Here is a 23297-nt window from a genome sequence, read left to right as displayed (position 1 = left end):
GTATTTATTTTTATACCTTGTGCAATTTGTCTTGTTGTTGGTAAATTAATAATAGTTTAATTTATGTTGAAATTGGGAGCCTGTGGCTATTGCCAGGCGAATTATAAAAAGAAATGTGGGCACGAGGTGCCGTGAATATATAATGATGATATTGGCATGTGAGTTGTCCGTGCAGTTGAGATATAAAACGTGGGCACAAAGTGCCGGGGAAAATATGATAGTTTTATTATTGGCACATGAACTGTCCGTGCAGATGTGATATGAAAAATGGGCACGAGGTGCCGGGAAAAATATGATGATTTAATTATGGGCACGAAGTACCGTGGAAATATGAAAATGGACTGAGACTCGTGTTTACGAAAAACATGAAAATGGGCTGAGACCCGTATTTTTGTGATTATGAAATGAGGTATCACATGGTGACTTTTTAATTGAAAGAATTATATTCAAAATATTTATTTGGAAGGATTTTTATTCAAAAAGAATTATATGAAAGAATTGTATTTGAAAGATATTTATTTGAGGAAAATTATATTTGAAGAGATTTATTGAAAGAATTTTATATTCGATAAGGCCATATTGAGCAGATTGCTTTGGTGTTGGCACAAGGTCTCTTCTGCACGGATGCTGTGGTGTTGATGATGTTATGGCACGAGGCCTTTGCCGTGCGGTTATGATGATATTGTTATTGTTATGGCATGAGGTCTTTATTGTGCATCGTGTTGATATGTATCTATCTCCATGGAGTTATCCTCTCATGTTTCTATCTTGATAGCGGATACACAGATTGTGATAAATTGACTGATATTGAGTGATTCTATCTCACTATTGACTGTCTCTTTTCAAAATTATGATTCCGGAGAAGACATAGCTTCCTTAAAAGCTTGAGGCTCATTTTCCAACAAGAATACCAGAAAACCTTGTCCAAAGGAAGTAGTTGTCCTTTGATGTTTGCTATTTGAATTCTCCTCATTAGGAGTAATTTTTTCTTTGTTTCTTCCCTAGGTATTTTATATCCTTCACTAGACGACTCATATTCTATTTTATAAGGTGTGTGTGTGCGTGTTTAAATTTTTTAGCATTGTCTGATTCTATCACCGAATTGATACGAATATTGAAATTTTATGATTTGTAAATCAGGAACTGATATGCTTTACTATTAGTAGCATATCCTAATTAAACACAATCAACAGTTTTCAGTAGTATCTTTACCCTTTTGGGTTAAATTACTTGTAGCTTAGCCAACGACTCCCACACTTTGAAGTAATTTAAGTTGAGATTTCTTCCTTTAAATTCTTCATATGGAATTGATTCTATTTTACTATGAGGCGCTCGATTGGGTATTCGACTAGTCGTAAAAATAACTTTTCCCCACAACCAGAATTTATTAGCAATGATTCATCATCTCTTTTAATATTCGATTCTTTCGTTCCGTAATTCCCTTAGATTGTGGCATATATGAGGCAGTTGTTTGATGAATAAGATCATATTTTAATTATATTTGTTCAAGAGAAGATTCATATTCGCCACCCTTACCACTTCTTATCATTTTGATCTTCTTGTTAAGTAAGGTAACCTTTTCCTATATACATCTTATTTTTTCTTATTACAATCTTATCAGAAAAAAATACACATATAAACCAATTCTTAAAAAGAAGTGCAGTAATTGTTGCAAATTTCAGAAATATAATCTTCGGAGATATCTTTCCAAATTCTTCACTTTTGGTAGTTGTAGAGTTTCCTATGAATATAATTCTTCGGTTCTAGCGGAAGCATAAGAAGCAATCTATTGGCAAAGACCTGGTGAATGTCTCTAGAACCAATCCACTATTCCTTGGGATATCTGTCACGCTCTAAAACTAAGGAGCGCGACTGGCGTTCAACTGAGTGAACCCGGCTGAGAAAGCCTATTAGATTTCCTTCTACCCAACTCATTCATGAATAAAGAGAATATATGTTTTCATTAATTACAAAATAAAGCGGTCATGCCTGAAATTACCAATTTCTTGCCATAAGTTTCATCATTTTTAAAGTCTCAAATGGACAAGTAATACAACCACATCATAGCATAGTTTAACTTTTCCAACACCAATACACAAACCACACTATGTCTACGGAGCCTCTATAGATAAAGAAGAGTACAATGATACTGCCGGCAACAAGGCCCCGGCTATACCTCAAACAGGATACACAAAGTACTAAAGATACATGACCCCGGGATGAAATGGGACTCACCGATTCTGCTAAGAAGATGATGATGTACCACTAACTGTGATCAACAATGTCTTCTATGTAACCACTTGCATCCATTTAAAGATGCAGCACCCCCGGCAAAAGGGACGTTAGTACCGTCGAATAGTACTAGTATGTAAAGCTAAAATACCATCTCAATAGAATGGACAATAATACAAGGGGGAAACAGTCATGAGTTCAATAAAAGCTTCAAAACAATACTAAAACATCAATTAAGGATCACATAAGTTCTCAAGTCATTTTTCATCTTATTAGGTTGGGTAATCTTTAGTTCCATATGCCACAATCCACAATACCACCATGTTCTTACACGGAGTTCGATCTCGACCCGATCGACTAGGTCATCTCATTTGAGACATCAACCATATCCACAATTTCAATTATCTTTTCCAGCACAGTTACCACCATGTGTGCGGCATGGCGTCCGATCACGGCCTGATCGGCTAGGCCATCTCACTTGAGACATCAACCATAACCACAATTTCAATTATCTTACATCATAATTCTTTCATATTCTTTCGATTCATTGGCACTAGTAATCAAGATGACAAAATCATTCTTGGTGCTTGGCCGTATTTCATAATTCCAGTCCCCTTTTCCACATTTAAATATCATTATCGCAATCATTATCAACAACAATAAGGCTTCCCGTTCAAGACATTAATTTCACATAACACAATAATTTGGGAATCTTAGGCACATAGAGGCTTTTCATACAATTTGGCATAACAACCTTTATTTCGATCTTGACATAAAGTCTTAACATTTCTAACACATATTCCACATTTTGAACGTATCCTCAAATGGCAAGATGACATGATAAATATTTAGAATAAATATTGAACATATATCCTTTGACACAACCACATTAGGAATAGCCAATTCAATAATGATCAAGGTCTTAATTCAATTACATGAACACCGTGGAATTCGATTCTAAGAAGAAAGGGGTTTAGTCATACATACCTCAATCGAGCTTCCTTAAACTCTAAAATGTTTCAGAATTCTTAGCAACTTCAATCTATTGTAGAAATATAACAAATTGAACCAAAATTAGGAAGATGCTCATGGTTCTAGCTCATTTGAGTATTTTATCAAACACTAGGTGTGCATTAAGGTTCTAAGGTCCTTTTATGGAGGATTCCATCAACCCACAACCCTATCTTTACCATTTTTAGCTCAACAATCTTCCTAGACCATTTGATAACACATGCATGTAAAATAAACAACTCTCATGCCCAAATATTATCTTGCTAATTACCCATTTCTAGACAAAATTTGAAATTGAGGGTTAGGGGTGTAGAATCTTACCTCTAGGATGAAGACCTAGTGAGTTTTCATTCTTAATCTTCCAAAACTTGAGCAAGAATTGAAGAACAATTATTGAAGAACACCTTCTTACTCTAGGACACTCTCTCTCAATCTAAAAATATCAGATTTTTGGCCAAAATGACTTAACCCCTCTCTATACCCGGCCTAATAAAATGCCAAAGAAACAATGCAAACAAAACAAAAGTGATGTAATTGAAAGGTATCGACAAGAATCACAACCGAGGTACCGCCTCGTACTCTCATTTCACAAAATCAAATCACAATCTTTCCTTATATCACCGCGGGAGCCTTGCATTTAGTTTTAAAAAAATCATTTTCCCCAAATAGCTACCCGCGATTTAGCCCACCTTATCACACCGCGTGGCTTCAAGTAGTTTCCCTACTAGCAACCCGCGTATCAAGCCCACCTTATCTCACCACATACGTTTCAGCCCCAAATCCTTATACCACCGCATGCGTATCAATATCACAACATATCATGAATCGCACCTCAAGTTCCCAATACCACAACTTGCCAAAGAGGTCAATAATAATAGTGTTTCCACAATAAATACCCCATGGCTCAATCGCAATATGTACAAGAGTCTCAACAATAGCAACCGAAAGTGATAAACTCAACAAGAATGGTATTTCAACAAATTTACAACTTTGCCTTAATGTGAATCACGACCTCTATAACTTCAACACCAAATTCAACAATAAGATATTCCAAGAAATAACAACTTCAAGTAAAGGAACTCAACGGTTAAACAATGAATAAGGAAATTGAGAGAAATAATTACTTCAACTAAGCGATAAGACAAGTATTAATAATGTCAAGTAAAGCATGCGAAGACAGACTAATGATGATGAATATAACCTGTTATGGCAACTCAATTAAAGGCATGGAAAGAATCTTCATAGCTAAAACCGGTCAATTACAATATTTAGCATGTGTACACACTAGTCACATTGCGTACACGATTTCCACATATCACGATTAACACAAAAAAATGCCAATCCTAAGGGGTAATCCCCCCTCCCCCACAAAGTTAGACAAGACACCTCAAAACACGCTAACTCAATCCACTAGTAAGACTTTCTCGCGATTATCCAACTCCGAACGGCTCGAATCTATCCAAAATAACTTCATACCATAAATACAAACTATAGGAAGCTATTCCGAACTATAAAGTTGAAATATTTAAAGAGAAACAAAAAGTCAAACGCAAAACGTCAACCCCGGGCTTGCATCTCGGAACCCGACCAAACTTACAAACTTCGAACACCCATTCGATAACGAGTTCAACCATACAAAAATTACTCAAATTAGACTTCGAATCGCCTTTCAAATCCCCAAAATTTGGTCTAAGAAGTTTCACAATTTGCCCCTAAATTTTCCAACTCAAATTACTAATTAAATGACAAAAATAACGATGGATTCATGTATAATATCCAAATCCAAGTTAGAATCACTTACTCTGATGATTTCCTTAAAACTCCATCGAAACATCGCCATAAACCGAGATCTCTAGATCAAAAGATGGAGAATGGGATTAAACCCTCCAACACTCCCTTTTCTGACTAGCCATTCTCGCTTTTGCAAGACCTTAGCCGCATCTGCAGAATTTCCATCGCAGGTGCGACCCTCACTAAAGCCCCTAAAATCTCGCACCTGCAGACCCCTAAGCGCATCTTGCGATTTTGTGGAAGGCCAGCCGCTTTTGCGCGTCCGCTTCTGAGCATTACTGACCGCACCTGCAGTCCCAGCTGAGCATAACCATTTTCGCTTATACGGCTCGAGGGCCGCTTCTGCGACCCAAAGTGCGCAGGTGCGATTTCACCAGACTCAACAGTGGTTCAGCAATCAACCAAGTCCCAAAATGGTTACGGATTCAATCCGAATCACACCCGGGGCCCCCAGGACCCCGTTTGAATATACCAACAAGTTCCAGAACACATAACAGACCTACTCGAGGCCTAAAATCACATCAAACAACATTGGAATCGGGATCCGTCCCCGATATTAATAAAGACAACTCCCGATCAAACTTCTTAACCTTCCAAACTTTCAACTTTCTAACTTTAGCTAATTCAAGCCGAAAGGAACTGCGGACTTCCAAATCAATATCCGGATACGCTCCTAAGTCTAAAATCACAATACGGAGCTATTGGAACAATCAAAACTCCACTATGGAGTTGTCTACACAAAAGTTAAACTACGGTCAACTCTTTAAACTTAAGCCTCCAACCTCCAACTTAGGGACTAAGTGTCCCATTTCACTCCGAAACTCACCCAAAATCAAAACAAAACACCCTTATATGTCATACAACCACGATATAACATAGAGAAGGAAATAAATAGGGGAACGAGGCTAAAATACTCAAATGACTAGCCGGGTCGTTACATCCTCCCCCTTTTAAAACAAATGTCCGTCCTCGAACGAGTATAGAGACATAACTGAAGTGGTGAAAAGATGAGGATAATGGCTACGCATATCGTGCTCATTGTCTCAAGTCGCCTCCTCGACTAGTTGATCCCTCTACTAAAACTTCACTGACACAATGCTCTTTGACCTTAATTTTCGGACCTGCCTGTCCAAAATGGTCACTAGCTCCTCAACATAAGACAAATCCTTGTCCAATTGGACTGAGCTGAAATCTAACACATGAGACGTATCACTGTGATACTTCTGGAGCATAGAAACATGGAATACCGGATGAACTGCAGCTAGACTAGATGGCAATGTAAGATTGTAAGCCATATCACCAATCCTCTCAAGAATCTCAAAAGGTCCGATATACCTAGGGCTCGACTTGCCCTTCTTACCGAACCTCATAACACCCTTCATAGATGAAATCCGGAGCAAGACCCGCTCTCCATCCATGTATACAATATCGCGAATCTTCCAATCCGCATAACTTTTCTATCTTGATTGGGTTGTATGAAGTCGATACTGAATCAACTTAACCTTTTCCAAAACATCCTGAACCAGGTCAATACCCAATAGACTTGCCTCACCCAGCTCAAACCAACCCACTGGAGACCGACACTGTCTCCCGTATAAGGCCTCATACGGAGTCATCTAAATACTTGATTGGTAGCTTATGTTCTAGGCAAACTCCGCAAATGGCAAGAACTGATCCCAAGAACCCCCAAACTCCATAACAAAGGCACAAAGCATATTCTCCAGTATCTGAATAGTATGCTCGGACTGTTTGTCCATCTAAGAGTGGAATGTTGTACTCAAATCAATATGTGTGCCTAACTCACACAGTACAACCTTCCAGAATCGCGATGTAAATGTATAACCCGGTCAGAGATGGTGGATACCGTCACGCCATAAAGTCGGACAATCTCGCAAATGTAGACCTGAGCCAGCTGTTCTGAAGAATAAGTAGTCACCACTAGAATGAAATGAGCCGACTTTTTCAACCTATCCACGATTACCCATACTTAGCGGCACCCGGATGAATGGAGTACCGCAAATTGTAGGCCTATTGAAGAGTCAACTCATGCAAACCATCCATATTAGGCACACATAACCGGCCCTGCATCTGCGACACACCGTCATCCCCAATAGTAACCTCCTTGGCATAGCCGTGTTGAATAGTGTCCTTGAGGACAAGCAAATAGGGGTCATCATATCGACGCTCTCTGATACGATCATATAGAGAAGACTGAGAAAGCATGCAATCCAGAACTCGACTCGGCTCCGAAATATTCAATCTAACAAATTGGTTGGACAAGGCCTAAACATCAAATGATAATGGCCTCTCCGCTGCCGGTAGATATGCTAAACTACACAAGCTTTCCGCGTTTTGACTCAAGGCATCGGCCACCACATTGTCCTTCCCGAGATGATATAGAATGGTGATATCATAGTCCTTAAGAAGCTCTAACCACCTCCGCTGCCGCAAGTTAAGATCCTTCTGTTTGAACAGATGATGTAGACTACAGTGGTTAGTATAGACTTCACAAGGGACACCATACAAATAGTGCCGCCAAATCCTCAAGGCATGAACAATAGCTGCTAATTCTAGGTCGTGGACATGATAATTCTTCTCATGCATCTTCAGCTGTCTAGACGCATAGGCAATCACCCTACCGTCTTGCATAAACACCATGCCGAGTTTAGCACGTGACGTATCACAATACATAGTGTAATACCCTGAACCAGTAAGCAACACCAACACTAGGGTTGTAGTCAAAGCAGTCTTGAGCTTTTGAAAACTCTCCTCACACTCCTCGGTCCATCTGAACGGAGCACTATTCTGGGTCAATCTGGTCATAGGTGTAGCAATAGACGAGGAACCCTCTACCAAACAATGGTAATACCCCGCCAAGCCAAGAAAACTCCGCATCTCAGTAGTTGAAGATGGTCTAGGCCAACTCTGCACTGCTTTAATCTTCTTCAGATCCACCTTGATTCGCTCACTCGAAACCACATGACCCAAAAATACCACTGAATCAAGCCAAAATTCACACTTTGAAAACTTTGCATACAACATCTTTTCCGTCAAGGTCTGGAGCACGATCCTCATGTGCTGCTCATGATCTTCCCGGCTCCGGATGTACACCAAGATATCATCAATAAACACAATAATGAATGAATCAAGATAGGGCTGCAATACATTGTTCATCAAGTGCATGAATGCTGTAGGGGCGTTGGTCAGTCCAAATGATATCACAAGGAATGCGTAGTGACCATACAGAGTCCTGAAAGTAGTCTTCAGAATATCTGGATTCTGAATCTTTAGCTGGTGATAACCTGACCGCAAATCAATCTTGGAGAACACTCTAGCAACCTATAGCTGATCAAATAGGTCATCAATGCATGGAAATGGATACGTGTTCTTCACTGCAACCTTATTCAACTGCCAATCATTAATACACATGTGCATAGAACCATCCTTCTTCTTTACAAACAAGACCGGAGTACTCTAAGGTGACATACTGGGTTGAATGAAACCCTTATCCAGCAACTCTTGCAACTGCTCATTTAACTCCTTCAACTCCACTAGGGCCATATGATATGGTGGAATATAAACAGGCTGAGTGCCCGTCAATAAGTCAATACCAAAATCGATATCCCTATCGGGCGGCATACCCGAAAGATCCGCCGAGAATACATTTGGATAGTCTCTCACTACCAAAACTCACTCAATGGTAGGAGTATCAATAATGACATCTCTCACAAAGGCTAGATATGTATCACACCCCTTCCCAACCATCTGATGTGCCTTAAGGAAAGACACCATCATGCTAGGAACATAATCTAAAGTACCCCTCCACTCCAACTACGATAAACCTGGCATAGCCAATGTTACCGTCTTGGCATGACAATCAAGAATAACATAATAGGGCGACAACTAGTCCATGCCAAAAATAACATCAAAGTCTACCATACTGAGCAACAATAGATCAACTTTGGTCTCAAAACCACTAATAACAACTAAACATGATCGATACACACGGTCAACAATAATTGAATCTTCCATAGGCGTGGACACATAAATAGGAGAATTAAAAGAATCACGAGATATACCCAAATACAGAGCAATGTAAGATGATACATATGAATAAGTGGAGCCTAGATCAAATAAGACCGATGCATCTCTATGAAAAATCAGAACAGTACTTGTGATAACTGCGTCTGATGTAACCGCCTCCATCCTACTCGGAAGAGCATAACATCTGGCCTGACCTCCTCCTCTAGGACGACCTCTACCCGCCTGGCCTCCACCCCTAGTTGGCTGTGCAGGTGGAGCGGCAACTGGTGCGGTTACCACAACCTAAGAAGTCTGGGGACCCTGTGGAATACGTGGAGCCTGAATAGTCTGTGGAGGTGCACCCCTCCTGAGTCTAGGGCAGTCCCTCACCATATGACGAGTATCGCCATCATCAAAACAAGCTCTCAGAGGGCGTGGCTTCTGAAATTGGCTCGGGCCTGGTCGGCTGGACTGATCGCTAAAAGCACCCCGTGCAGGAGGTGCACTAGACAGTGGCAGTGCATAATGGGCAACCTGAGACCTGGGAGTAGCTGAAATACCACTGGAAGCTGGAAGTGCTGAATGAATTAGACGGCTCACATAGCCTCTACCATGACGGGCTGCAATTAGTGCACGGGCACCACTATAAGCATTAGAATCTCGAGGCCTCTTGGCCTCCCTGTCCTCCCTCTCCCGGCCTCGCATACCCTCCAATCTCCGTGCGATATTTACCACCTACTGATATGGGGTACATTATCCAACTCTCGAGCCATGTTAAATCTAATACGATAGTTGAGCCCCTCGATAAATCGACAGACCCGCTCTCTGATTGTGGAAACTAAGGCAGGTGCATGCCCTGGAAAACTCATTGAACCTGACAACATACTCTGACACGGTCATAGCACCCTGGCGCAACTGCTCAAACTATACGTGCCATTTGAAAGATCTGGGAACAAACTCTCTCAAGAGCATCTCTAAAAATTGAGTCTAGGTGAGTGAAGCTGCCTCGGCGGGGGTACCTTCCTCATAAGACTGCCACCACAGGTATGCTGGTCCCAATAACTAAAAAGTAGTGAAAGCAACCCTGCTCATCTCCACTATACCCATGGTACAGAGAATATAATGGCACTTCTCCATAAAGCCCTGCGCGTCCTCTGTATCTAGGCCGTTGAAAGTAGGAGGATGGTACTTCTTGTACCTCTCGAGCCTGAGGTGCTCCTTCTCAGATGCTGCTTCCCTAACCTCGGGCTGAACTGGGACAATCAGATGCACTGGTATAACCTCTAGGACCCGGTCAATATGGATCCGCTGCTCTAGGGTACAGGCCGTGGGAGTCTGTGCTCCTCCTCTAGCCTAAGGTGTGACCGGTGCAAGTAGAATCAACCCCGCCTAAGCTAGAGTACTAAACATGCTCAAGAACTGGGCGAGAGTCTCCTGAAGTGTAGGGGTAGCAACAGGCTCCTCAAGTGCCTGCCCCCCAACTGGAGCTACTGGTGGCTCCTCAGTCACAGCTCGAGCAGGTGCTCTAGCTGCACTACGTGCCCCTTCTCAGCCTCTGCCTTAGCCCCGGACTCTCGTGGCTCTAGCAGGGGGCGCCGGGTGTCTGATTGTCAGATCTAGCAGTGCGTGTCCTCATCATCTATAAGAGAATAGAAAGACAAAGTTTCAGAATTCGAAGTCAACAAATTCGCATGATAAGGAATCAAAGAAGTGATGTTTTTCCTAATAGTTCCATAGCCTCTCGAAGATAAGTACAGACGTCTCTATACCGATCCGCGAGACTCTACTAAACCTACTTGTGACTCGTAATACTTGTGAACCTAGAGCTCTGATACCAACTTGTCACGACCCCAAATTTCTCTTTGTAGGATGTCGTGATGCACCTAGTCTCTAAGACTAAGTAAGCCTAACATACATGCAAAATTTAACTGAGAAAATGATAAAAACTTTCAAATTACTCAAAAACTATCATAAAAAGGACTCCGCAACTAAACAAAACAAAACTTCCAAAATCCGGTGATACTAAGTGACAAGCTCTACAAGAGTATAATGAACATATCTATACAACAATATCCATAAAAAAAAAAGAAAATGAAATAGAACTAGATAGAGGGTGACTCCGAGGCCTGCGGACGCCGACAGGTATATCTTGAAGTCTCCAAATCCGAGCTCGACTCACTGGTGCCTAGGCTGGTAAGAGGTACCTGGATATGCACAAAATGATGTGCAAAAGTATAGCATGAGTATACCATAACGGTACCCAGTAAGTATCAAGCCTAACCTCGGTGGAGTAGTGACGAGGTTAGGTCAAGATCCTACTGGAATAAATAAGAAAACTGAACAGGTATATATGACAGTAAGATAATGAAAAACAATGAAAATGATCCAATAAAGAAATATAACTAGAACAGCTACACTGAACTAAGGCAATTAAGACATCACGGAAGAAAATAAAGAATAAAATGCCAAAGAAACAATGCAAACAAAACATAAGTGATGTAATTGAAAGGTATCAACGAGAATCACTATCGATGTACCGCCTCGTAGTCTCATTTCACAAATCAAATCACAATCTTTCCTTATATCACCGCGGGAGCCTTGCATATAGTTTTGCAAAAAATCATTTTTCCGAAATAGCTACCCGCGTTTTAGCCCACCTTATCATATTGCGTGGCTTCAAGTAGTTCTCCTACTAGCAACACGCATATCAAGCCCACCTTATCTCACCGCATGTGTTTCAATCCCAAATCCTTATACCACCGTATGTGTATCAATATCACAACATATCACGAATCGCACCTCAAGTGCCCAATACCACAACTTGCCAAAGAAGTCAATAATAATAGTGTTTCCACAATAAATAGCCCACGGATCACTACAAAAAAATAGGTAAATTGGGAAGGTTAAAATTGCAGTTTGCGGAGGTTAGAAACCTCAGCTATTTGCTGTCACTGCGGTTGAGCAGACCCCTGTAGTAAGCAGCGCCACTATTAATTTGCGGCAGATAAATGCGGGGATTTTCCGAACCGTCGTGACAGCAAATAGCGGAGGTTTCTAACCTCCGCAAACTATAATTTTAACCTCTGTAATTTCATGCGCGAAAATAGATTTTAATTTTTAAAATTTAATTTTTTTTGAGTGTAGGGGTTGTAAACCCCCACAATTTCTTATGTACACCATCAGAATCTTTTCAATTTCTTTTTGGGGGTTTTAACCTCATCTATTTTTAAATATATTATATAATTAATTTTTATCATCAATATGCCATACGTTTTCCCTAATATCAATTGAGATATTTATGCTTAAACCAAAATATTAAAATTAAGAAACATCAATATTTCATTAACAGTGAAAAATATTGTGACAGAGTAGTATCATATGCCATCAAGCTAAATTAGAACATAGTTAATCATCTATATTAGTCAGCTATTACATTGTCCTAATACATCCATTTCAATTAAAATGAATCTCAATGGTTGTCACTGAGATTACTAGCGCCAGAAGATCTTCTTGCATCCGTCGGTGAAACGGGTCCACTAGCTGCATCACTTGGCTGCAACAAAAAGTAAAAAAAAAATAAAACTATTAAAACTGACCAAATATTTAATATGGGGGGATCCACATGAACCTCACTCTCCACTCCCCTAAACTCAACTATCAATTTAAAGACCTTGCAGCAAAGTACACAACTTAAAAATCATCGAAATATTTACAAATTAAAACTGACCACAATTTAAAGCTAATACTTATGCATCTTGTAGTTGTGTCTGCTGCTACAGGAGGGACAATTCACTATACATGACTCATCCTAAACCTCAAAATCAAAGAGAATACAAATTTTATACAAGGAATAAAGAACTCTAACTGTTGTCTCATCTAAAAAGCTCAACATCACATCAACATCACTTTTATGGATACTGTGAGCAAAGTCATCTGCATCATTGCATAGAGGGCATTGTTGACTGATGTTCATACCCTAAGTTACCAGTCTAACGTATCCAGTAGTTCTCACATATTTGGAGGTATGTGAATCCCTAGATCACTTGCTGATTAGCAAAGCGATAAAGGAAATTTATTCATATATTTGGAATCAGGATAACAATGTTGGATTTTGCTGACCTATGAAAGTATAGTACATTTTTTGTTATCTTTTTGCTAGTTAGTAGTCCTCCCCATTAGATGAATTAATCAGATTTTTTTAATAGATACTCTGGTGTTAGTCACTTCCAACCAATCCAGAGATACGCAGACAGAAGCAACTCATAATGCCCATACAGACAGATCGCTTCCTACTCCAAAAACTTTCGATGATTTACCAAGTGTAATTGTGACATAAACAATGTGCAGTACCTGAACTTTGATATGTCAGAATACAAAAAATAAGAAGAAAAAGAAAAGGAAGTGACTCGTGTCTTCACAATAAGTGAATACTTTGGTTTGAGGAGTTACAGTTCATCAAAATAACATCATTTCTATCTATTTTGAGTTGGCAATGACTTAATTCATGCATAACTATACAACAGAATTGTCACTGTAATTAGAACTCAGCTACTCAATGCACAATGAGTTATAAACAGCCATGCTCAAAGAATGTAGCAAAAACAGAAACATATGCATTTAGATATAACATACTAAAATATGCAATAAAGCATATTATCAATTCATAAGCTGTAGGTAAACATATCTGACAGCTCAACCCGAGACACTTTCAACCGAACTAGTCTATTTTTACTTAGATCAATAGGTACATCTCAATTTGTTGCATTTGGTGTTTGTCAGAAACATTAGTGAGGCTGCTAACATAATATAACATTTGGGAACCAGGGATGGTAGCTTTTCAATACACTAGGCCTTAAGAAAGCAGCAGTCTTAATTAGACATCTTCAATGCAAGTTTACGGCTTGAATCAGTAGAGCACTTAAGACCTTCAAAATACAAATATTGATGATATTATGCTCAAATTCCTATCATATTTTCTTGAAAAATAGCTAGAAAGTTTTAGTCGGAGACGGTGAATACATGCTAGATATATAGGGTTCTAGGTAGAGTAAATACTCAAAAATAGGAGGGAGTATAAGAACTTCTACCAAGATCAAAAGTAAAGATATTTGATGTGATCAATATCACTCCCAAAACTCCATAGTCGTACCAGTTATCATAGTGACACTCATCACTTCACAAATAAAAAATAAAATTGCACAATACACCAAAAATAAAAAAAGTTAGCATTTACCATTGTAGGATGAGAAGCAAAGATCCCAGCAAATTGTTCTGGTATTGACTCTTCCTTCATTATCATGTATGCTTTGAGAGTAATCATCAATTGATTGTACTTCTCTTGGCATCCAGAAGAACATCCAACATTATTACTCACAATTCTAATATTACCAAGACGAAGATTTGTCTCTATGAAAGTATTGCTTGGAGTAGCTCTTAATCCCAAACATCTCACCCTTCCAGGATGCTCTTTGCCTAGCATCTTACCAACAACATTATTTGGAGAAATTTCAGACTCATCCAATGTACTTTCACTCACTGCTAGCTCAATTTTTTCCTAAACACAGTACACATCAAAAAAATCAATTAACTGGAAATAACAATTGCCTGTAATGTAACTATCTTTTATCTATTAAAGTTCATGGAAATTATTTGTATTTATAACAATCATGAATGTAACTTACACATATTTCTTTTGCCTCCTCATTTACATATGATCCATCTTTTTCGTATGTGTAGCAAGATAAAGTATTGCTCGTCCAGACTTTCCCCTGTCTCAGCCATCTATGTATGAAAATAAAGATAAGTCAGAATATTTTAATTAAAGATAAAGAAATAGATACAATATCTAAAATTTAAATAGTAAAGTAAGGTAAATAATGTGACAACTTTCACCATTTCAGCTCTTCTTCTAGAATTAGGTTTGGAGCCACCGGTGTGTGGAACTGTTTGTTTCTTCCGATTTTCAGCATTTCTTTTACGCATGTTCTAACAATAAGATACATTTCAGTCAATTATATAAATGAATAATCATATTTTTATGCATTTCAATGTGACATTTTAGAAAATACCTGAGTTTCTTCTTTATAACGGTAGTTCACAATGGAAGTCCATTGATCCCGAGTAATACCTACCAGAACATTATCCATAATCTCATCTTTGATTTTAAGTAGGTCTTTAAACTCATACCACAACTTCTGCCTACTTGCAACCCACTTCTTTACAATAGAGCGATAAACATATTCTCGTGCAACTTCCTCAATGGTCATAAAACAGAAATGAGACTTCGAAAATAAATTTTGGTTAATTTATCTTTTATATACAAATATAAAAACAAAAGATAAAATAGAGATATAGTTATAAAGATATAGAGCTTATCCCTTTACAATGTTATTAAAGCAGTCGTTAAAGTATGACTTAGGCATATCCGACCATTTATTAAAGCCGATTGAAAATATGGTACAGTCAGTTGCTAAAAGGCCACATACGCCTGCAAGAAGGCCTTGTGCTTTGCCAATCGGATCCAAGCAATCGAACTCCACCACAACACGTTCTCCCTGAGGTAAACTTAATACTTCTCTAGTCTTCAATTTGAGCCTTTTGATATCTCCATGTGAATATTCAATAAATAAAAAATAAAAGCAAAAAGTGAAGGTAAGAGATATGGTATAGAGAGGTATGAATAATTTATTATATTGAAAGGTACTATTATTGTGAAATTAAGAACAACTTGACCATATTAAAAGATACTATTACTGTGTTTGTTGTTAGTTAATCAAATGAATTCTTAAAATTTTAAAACTGTTTGAACAAACAGTTTGTGGGGACTTAACAGAAAAAGCTTTCAAATACTAATTCTTCCTAGAAAAAGTCTACATTTTCAAACAACTATACAAGAAGGCACATTCTATACTAACATGTTAACAACTAATGATCTTTCTCTTTTATCCATTTCATCACATAATTCTTGTGTCTATTCAAAAATCCTACTATTAATTCTAGCATCAATAATCTTGCTCTCATACAACAAAACATGAGAGAAAGAAAATACCAGATTGTTGGGAGAACACAAATACGAGTTTTTTCTTAGCGTTACTGTTCTAACAAAAGAAGAGCAACTAGTGAAGAAAAAAGAGACTTCTTAGATGGACCAGCTATGTAACTTTCAATTTTTTGGATTGCTATGCTTCCAATTCTAAAATAAAATTTCATCTTTCTGTGTATCTAATCTAAGTAAAGCAAAAATATTCCAAATGCACACCACCAATCTCTCAAAGTCAAAAAAGATGTAGCAGATTAAGAAGAAGGAATTAAGACGAAGAAGGATAATGATTACCTATTCCATCGACAGTCCAATGATGTGAAGACTCACGTTTAGCACACTAATTGGATGTTGCTTGTGCTAGTGTGGGATTAATTAGAGGTTGAAATGAAGGAGTTGTCTGTCCAGTGGCCTGAAACTAAGGAGTTGTCTGTCCCGTGGCCTGAAATGAAGGAGTTGTCTGTCTCTAGACCTGAAATGAAGGAGTTGGCAGTGTTGTGGCCTGAAATGAAGCGGTTTGGTGTCTTGTGGCTTGAAATGAAGGAGTTGGTAGTGATGTCGCCTGAAATGAAGTAGTCGGCTGAATGCAAGGAATTGTCTGCCCCATGGCCTGAAATGAAAGAGCTTGCTGTCTTGAACTTGTCTTTATCATTGAGCAAAGAATATATAATATTATCAAACACATTCTTTTCGATGTGCATGACATCTAAATTGTGGCGCAACGAGTTGAACTCCCAATATGGAAGATTCTTTAATATATTTTTTTTCCTCCATTGTTGTGCTGCACCTTGCCCAATATTTCTTTGTCTAGATCTTTTTCTTCTCTCATTCAACTCAGCCGATTTTCCAAATATAACATCAATATCTTTTACTTGTTGCAAAATATCAGATCCGGATAACTTTTTCGGTGGGTTTCTTTCCTCCACATTTCCATCAAAGCGATGTCTCATCAGTCTAAATTTATGATTTCTTGCTAAAATTCTACGATGATCAATAAAGCACCACTTTCTACTATGGCAAAGCCGACAAGGTTTTGCATCAAAATTACAAGTGGGACATACTAAACCAGTATGTGACTTCCAACCAGATAAGATATCGAGTTCAGGAAAGTCACTAATTGTTCACATAAGAGCAGCTCACAATCTAAATATCTCTTTCTTTGATGAATCAAAAGTTTCGACACCTTCACTCTACAACTCATTCAACTCTTTAATAAGGGGTTGTAGGTAAACATTTATATTATTTCCCACCGTACGTGGACCAGGAATGATCATTGAGAGAATAAAATTGGGTTGTTTCATACACAACCAAGGAGGAAGGTTGTATGGAACTAAAATGACTGGCCAAATACTATAATTAGTACTCATCGTGCTAAAAGGATTGAAGCCATCACTAGCTAGGCTAAGCCGAACATTCCGAGGATCAAAGGCAAATTCAGAAAAAGTTATATCAAACCTCTTCCATGCCTCACCATCTCTAGGATACCTCATAATTCCATCTTTGTTACTATCCTCAGCTAGCCATCTCATATATTTTGCTATTTTAGAGTACATGAACAATCTTTGCAACCTTGGTTTTAATGAAAAGTAACGCAAAATCTTTGCAGGCTTCTTAGTTTTCTTCTTGATTTTCTTCTTACCTGTAGAAGACACAAGATCTTCATTTATCTTCTTGTTAGGCTTCCATCTAGAAGTGTGACAATACTTACATGTTTCCTCATTAGAATCATTCCCCCAAAATAACATACAATCATTTTGACAAGCATCTATCTTGATATAATTAAGACAAAGCTTGCTGATAGTTTTCTTGGCCTCATAAAAAGAATGAGGAATCCGTGCAAATGTAAATGCATCCCTCAACAAATCTAGTATCATGGTCATTCCCTTGTCACTTAGCCCAGATAAACATTTTATGTGATACAATTTTAATAAAAATTCTAGTTTTGAGTACTTGGACCCTTCATACAATTCTTGACTTCCATCTCTAAGCAACTCGAAAAAGTCTTTATCATTTGAAGCAGACTCATTATTTAACCTTTCTTCACCACCCACTAGTTGTGATAGACCTACATCAACCCCATCGTGTCTTAGGCTCCCAAATGCTTCATTGATTAATAATTCTACTGAATTTTCAGGAGGTAATGTATCTTGTATAACCACATTATTTATAGAATTAGGCAGTATATTTCTTTCACCATGAATACTCCAAGTGACATAATTTTGAGGGAATGGTTTGCAAATCAAATGATCAAGCGCTACCTCTCTAGTCTGCCACTTTGCGAATCAATATTTAGGACAAGGACACTTTATTCTATCTCCAACAACAACATTAGCAAATGCAAAATCTAAAAACTGATTTAAACCAAATAAATATTCCGTGGTGTTCCTTGGATTTCTAATCCAAGATTTATCCATAGAAAAGTATTAACTTTCAAGTGCGGCTGATGAACCTTTCAAAATATAAAGAGAAAATATAAGTTATCTATTATTAGAATACAGAATATTAACTATGAAGCAATAAATACATACAACAAAAGCCATCTATAATCATAAATACTACCAAACTTGAAAATCCCATAAGAAAGAATGCATTTGCATAGTCATAGTCATAGATATGATACATATATATATATATATATATATATATATATATATATATATATATATATATATATATTTTCCACTTGTATTAACTACTAGCCAGTTCTAGCTATCAGGGAAGGCAACGGAATCAAAGAAAATCCATTAGCTTTACCCAAAGTAAAAACACCTTTACCTTTACAAATTATATTATACGCTTAGCATTCATCTTTTTTTTTTAAAAGAAAGAACTTTCATTCTATACAAATAGCAGTAAACTCCCCAAGACAATGACAAGGCTATGCATTGAACAAATGTCCAATCTTACTCTCAGAAAAACACTAAGATATTCTCAAGCATTAGCATGCACCTACAACATGCTCAGAGAGTTCTAATCTTAACTGAAAATACCAAGTCAACTCCTTTTCAATCATAGTCTAGGTTTCAGGTACACACTGCACTTCATTCAAAAAGCGAAAATCAGCTCCATTGCAAAGAAGTTCATACAACTAGGTGGACATGGCACTTAAAGGATATAATGGAGCTTCAACAATCAAATTTTGTTAGTATATACAAAATTTACTCCTATGCCACAGGTTATTGTAGCTATCCCTATCCCCTATGACACAGGTGAAACCAGAAAAATTTTCTTCAGAAGCTAGAGGTTTATTTAGAATAGTTTCACAGAAATCAGAGATGACCTACCCATGTATATCATGTATTATGAGTGGGTGAATAATTTACTATTACTTCACTGAAACACCGGCAAGCCAACAGTTCCCATACCCAATGTCAGAATAGTGCAAAACCAAATACTGTATCCAAATACTAGATATATCTTATTACCAATAAAAATACTACTACTAGCAGTATTTCACTAGATCTTGTGCCATTCCTCTTAATGATTGTATGAACTAGTACTACATTACAGAATAGAAAGATTGCAATTATGGCACATATGTGGAGCTATAGGAAAGAAATAAAATCAGAAATCAATTGCCAATATGTAATCTCCAGTGGAAAACACAAGGATCCACACACTTCATTCCATTTCCTCAGAATTTACATCCCAATCCAATCATTAACAGAGAAAAATCACTCAAATATAACAGATCTTCACAAACTATACAAATCAACTGCTTCAAAAATCCAAAAATTCTCTGTTATGAATGTGGTATTTTATCCATTTTATCCCATGATTGCTTAAAATGCTATGGACTATTAGACTTGTGTCCACTGAAGATTTGTTTTACTTCTGTACCTTGTAGTTAATTAGAACTTTCTGCTTAATTTATGCTCAGAATTTTCTTTAAAATAATTTAATTATGTGTTGTGCTGTTTCATTATCATCATCCTCAATATACTAAGATTCTTCTCAACAATCAGAGGTGTGATACGGTATTTAGTATGCTGCAAGACACCATTCTGACACAACATACAGTCACCGCCGACCTTACATGCCATTGTCTAATATTATTTTTGTAATAAACATAATCAGCTTAAATTATATAAAGAATGAATTTGCAGTAGGCTAATGTCAACATTAAAGTACTATTAAGGATAAAGGAGAGGAATCTTTGTTCATTGAAGATGATGTCTAAGTAAGAACATTGTTCTTTAAAAGATGAATACTTCTTTAAATGAAGAAATTTATATGAAAAGTGTTTCTTCTTTCATCCATTCTCTTTGAATCTTTCAAAATACTAGCACCACATTTCAGAAAAATAACTTGAAAGAGCCTAGTAAGAGGTCAACAACTTATGAATAACCTAGTGCAACAACCATTTATGTAGATAATGTCACATACATACAGAAGAAAAGCTCTCGAACTAAAGGCTCACATATGCTTCATTGAACCAGGGGTCGATTCGACCATTAAACCCAAAAGCACAAAGAAAGCAAGGAAAAAGCACACAAAAATTCATATAGATCGACCATTTAATACACACAAAAATTCAAAATTTACAGAAAATCCATGAGGGGAAATAAGGAAAGAAAGAAAAATCTTAAAGTTGTGACATCAAATCTTGAAAATTATGTGTACATATTATAACATATGAATCTAGAAACTTACCAGAAAGAACTGGTTGGACACTGTTCAAAAGTATAGAAAAATGCTAATAGAGGAGATAAGTGATCCACTTCTTCAGCTAAACCTTCACTTTCAGTGAATAACAGCGGTGGGAGTATTTTGTTGATTAATGAAGAAGAAGAAGAAGAAGAAGAAAAAGAAGAAAAAGAAGAAGAAGCGAAGAACTTGATTAATGAAGAAGAAGCGGTGGGAGTATTTTGTTGTTGTTGAGGCGGAAGTTTCTAGGGCAAAAAAGATTGAGAAAAAATTGGAGGGAGTATGAAATAAATTACCCGCTATTATTTTAGGGTTGCTTATGTTTTAGACCCCCGTAAATTGTATAATTTTGTGGGGCTAATATATTGCCGCAAAATTATGCAAATTGCGGAGGTTACTTTTATCCTCCGCAAATAAACCTCCGCAATTTACCCATTTTTTGTAGTGGATCAACTACAATATGTACAAGAGTCTTAACAATAGCCACTGAAAATGATTAACTCAATAAGAATGGTATTTCAACAAATTTACAACTTTGCTTCAATATAAATCACGACCTCTATAACTTCAACACCAAATTCAATAATAAGATATTCCAAGAAATAACAACTTCAAGTAAAGGAACTCAACGGTTAAACAATGAATAAGAAAATTGAGAGAAATAATAACTTCAACTAAACATGTAAAGACAATTAGCAAATAAGAGATAAGATAAGTATTAATGATTTCAAGTAAAGCATGCGAAGATAGACTAATAATGATGAATATAACCTGTTATGGAAACTCAATTAAAGGCATGGAAAGAATCTTCATAGGCCGTGTACGCACTCGTCACCTTGCGTACATAGCTTCCATATATTAAAATTAACCAAAATAATACCAATCCTAAGGGGTAATTCTCCCACACAAATTTAGGCAAGACACTTGCCTCAAAACACGCTAACTCAATCCACTATTAAGACTTTTCCGTGATTATCCAACTCCGAACAACTCGAATCTAGCCAAAATAATTTCATACTATAAATACAAACTATAGGAAGCTATTTCGAACTATAAAGTTAAAATCTTTAAAGAGAAACAAAAAGTCAATTCAAAAGGTTAGCCTCAGGCCCGCGTCTCGGAACCCAACTAAACTTGCGAAATCCGAATACCCATTCAATAACGAGTCCAACCATACAAAAATTACTCAAATCCGATTTCGAATTACCTTTCAAATCCCCAAAATTTGGTCTAAGAAGTTTCACAATTTTTTCCCAAAGTTTCCAACTCAAATCACTAATTAAATAAAAACAATAATGACAGATTCATCTATAATAGACAAATCCCAGTTAGAATCACTTACCCCAATAATTTCCTTGAAAATCTCTCGAACTATCTCCAAAACCCGAGCTCTCTAGGTCAAAAGAAGGAGAATGGGATTAAACCCTCGAACACTCTCTTTTCTGCCAATCGATTCTCGCTTCTATGAGACCTTAGCCGCATATGTGGCTTCGCACCTGCGGAACTTCCATCGCAGGTGCGGCCCTCACTAAGGCCCCTAAAATCTTGCACCTACGGACCCTTAAGCGCATCTGTGCTTGCGCTTCTGCGGAAGGCCAGTCGCTCCTGCGCATTCGCTTCTGAGCATTCGCTTCTGCGCATCACTGACCGCACATGTGGTCCCAGCTGGGCAGACCCATTTTCGCTTATACGGCTTGAGGGACGCTTCTGCGGTGCTGCACCTGCGACCCAAATTGCGCAGGTGCGATTGCACTAGACTCAACAATGGTTCAGCAATCAACCAAGTCCCAAAATGATTCCGGATTCAATCTGAATCACACCTGGGACCCCCTTACCCGGTATGAATATACCAACAAGTTTCAAAACATATAACATACCTACTCGAGACCTAAAATCACATCAAACAATATCAGATCTACGAATCGGAATCCAATTCAAAACTATTGAAACTATGAACATCCGACTTCCAAAACTTATGTAGATTTATACCAAAACAACTCTGATTAACCTCAAATTTTGCACACAAGTCATATATGACATGACATACCTATTCAAACTTCCAGAATTGTGATCCGACCCCTATATCAATAAAGTCAACTCCCAGTCAAACTTCTCAATCCTCCAAACCTTTAACTTTCTAACTTTTGCCAATTAAAGCCGAAACGACCTACGGACCTCCAAATCAATATTCGAACACGCTCTTAAGTCAAAAATCACCATACAGAGCTATTGGAACAATCAAAACTCTACTTTGGAGTCGTCTACATAAAAGTCAAACTACAGTCAAATCTTTCAACTTAAGCCTCCAACTTAGGGATACATGTCCTATTACTCTGAAACTCACCCGAAACCAAAAATAATACTCCGGTAAGTCACATAACCATGATATAACATAGTGGAGGCAATAAATAGGGAAACGAGGCTAAAATACTCAAATGACTGGCCGGGTCATTCCAGTTGTCCACACTGTCTTCTTCTATTTCTTTAAGAGCTGATGGAGTTGAGATATCGTATGTTCCACCAGCATATTTGAAAATGATATCACTTATGCTTG

At 37.7% G+C, this 23297-nt stretch overlaps 1 protein-coding gene and 1 long non-coding RNA gene across 9 annotated transcripts; one reads left to right on the top strand and one right to left on the bottom strand.

Annotated features, from left to right (window-relative positions):
- Positions 1-12372: 12372 nt before the first annotated feature.
- Positions 12373-21086, bottom strand: LOC108948047 (uncharacterized). Of its 8 annotated transcripts, none has more exons than XM_070181802.1 (6): positions 16569-17536; positions 16391-16538; positions 15543-15651; positions 15126-15338; positions 14291-14611; positions 12373-12610 (listed from the first exon to the last, which is right to left on the bottom strand). In XM_070181802.1, the coding sequence occupies exons 4-6, from the start codon at positions 15321-15323 to the stop codon at positions 12527-12529; spliced, it is 603 nt and encodes a 200-aa protein (XP_070037903.1). In that variant the 5' UTR covers positions 15324-15338; positions 15543-15651; positions 16391-16538; positions 16569-17536; the 3' UTR covers positions 12373-12526. The 8 variants fall into 8 exon arrangements, 5 of the variants coding, with proteins under 5 accessions (XP_070037903.1, XP_070037904.1, XP_070037907.1 ...); XM_070181803.1 differs by having other exon boundaries at positions 16391-16508; XM_070181806.1 differs by lacking the exons at positions 15543-15651; positions 16391-16538; positions 16569-17536 and adding exons at positions 17552-17735; positions 20750-21086 and having other exon boundaries at positions 15126-15184.
- On the top strand, positions 15199-18546 carry LOC138896553 (uncharacterized). The gene is made up of 2 exons (XR_011409906.1): positions 15199-15318; positions 18349-18546. It is a non-coding gene; the product is annotated as an uncharacterized lncRNA (long non-coding RNA).
- Positions 21087-23297: the final 2211 nt, after the last annotated feature.

The sequence above is a fragment of the Nicotiana tomentosiformis genome, chromosome 7, assembly GCF_000390325.3.
Source record: "Nicotiana tomentosiformis chromosome 7, ASM39032v3, whole genome shotgun sequence".
NCBI lineage: Eukaryota > Viridiplantae > Streptophyta > Magnoliopsida > Solanales > Solanaceae > Nicotiana > Nicotiana tomentosiformis.
The sequence above is the reverse complement of the archived record's forward strand: the minus strand, read 5'-3'. Positions and strand labels throughout refer to the sequence as shown.

Excerpts from the sequence above, each read along its gene's own strand:
- LOC108948047 (XM_070181802.1), bottom strand. The coding sequence starts at position 15,323 with ATGACCATTGAGGAAGTTGCACGAGAATATGTTTATCGCTCTATTGTA. Across the intron at positions 14,612-15,125 it reads GTTATAAAGAAGAAACTCAG|GAAAAAATTGAGCTAGCAGT; the intron begins GTATTTTCTAAA and ends TACTGTGTTTAG. Across the intron at positions 12,611-14,290 it reads TTGCTTCTCATCCTACAATG|CCAAGTGATGCAGCTAGTGG; the intron begins GTAAATGCTAAC and ends TTTTTGTTGCAG.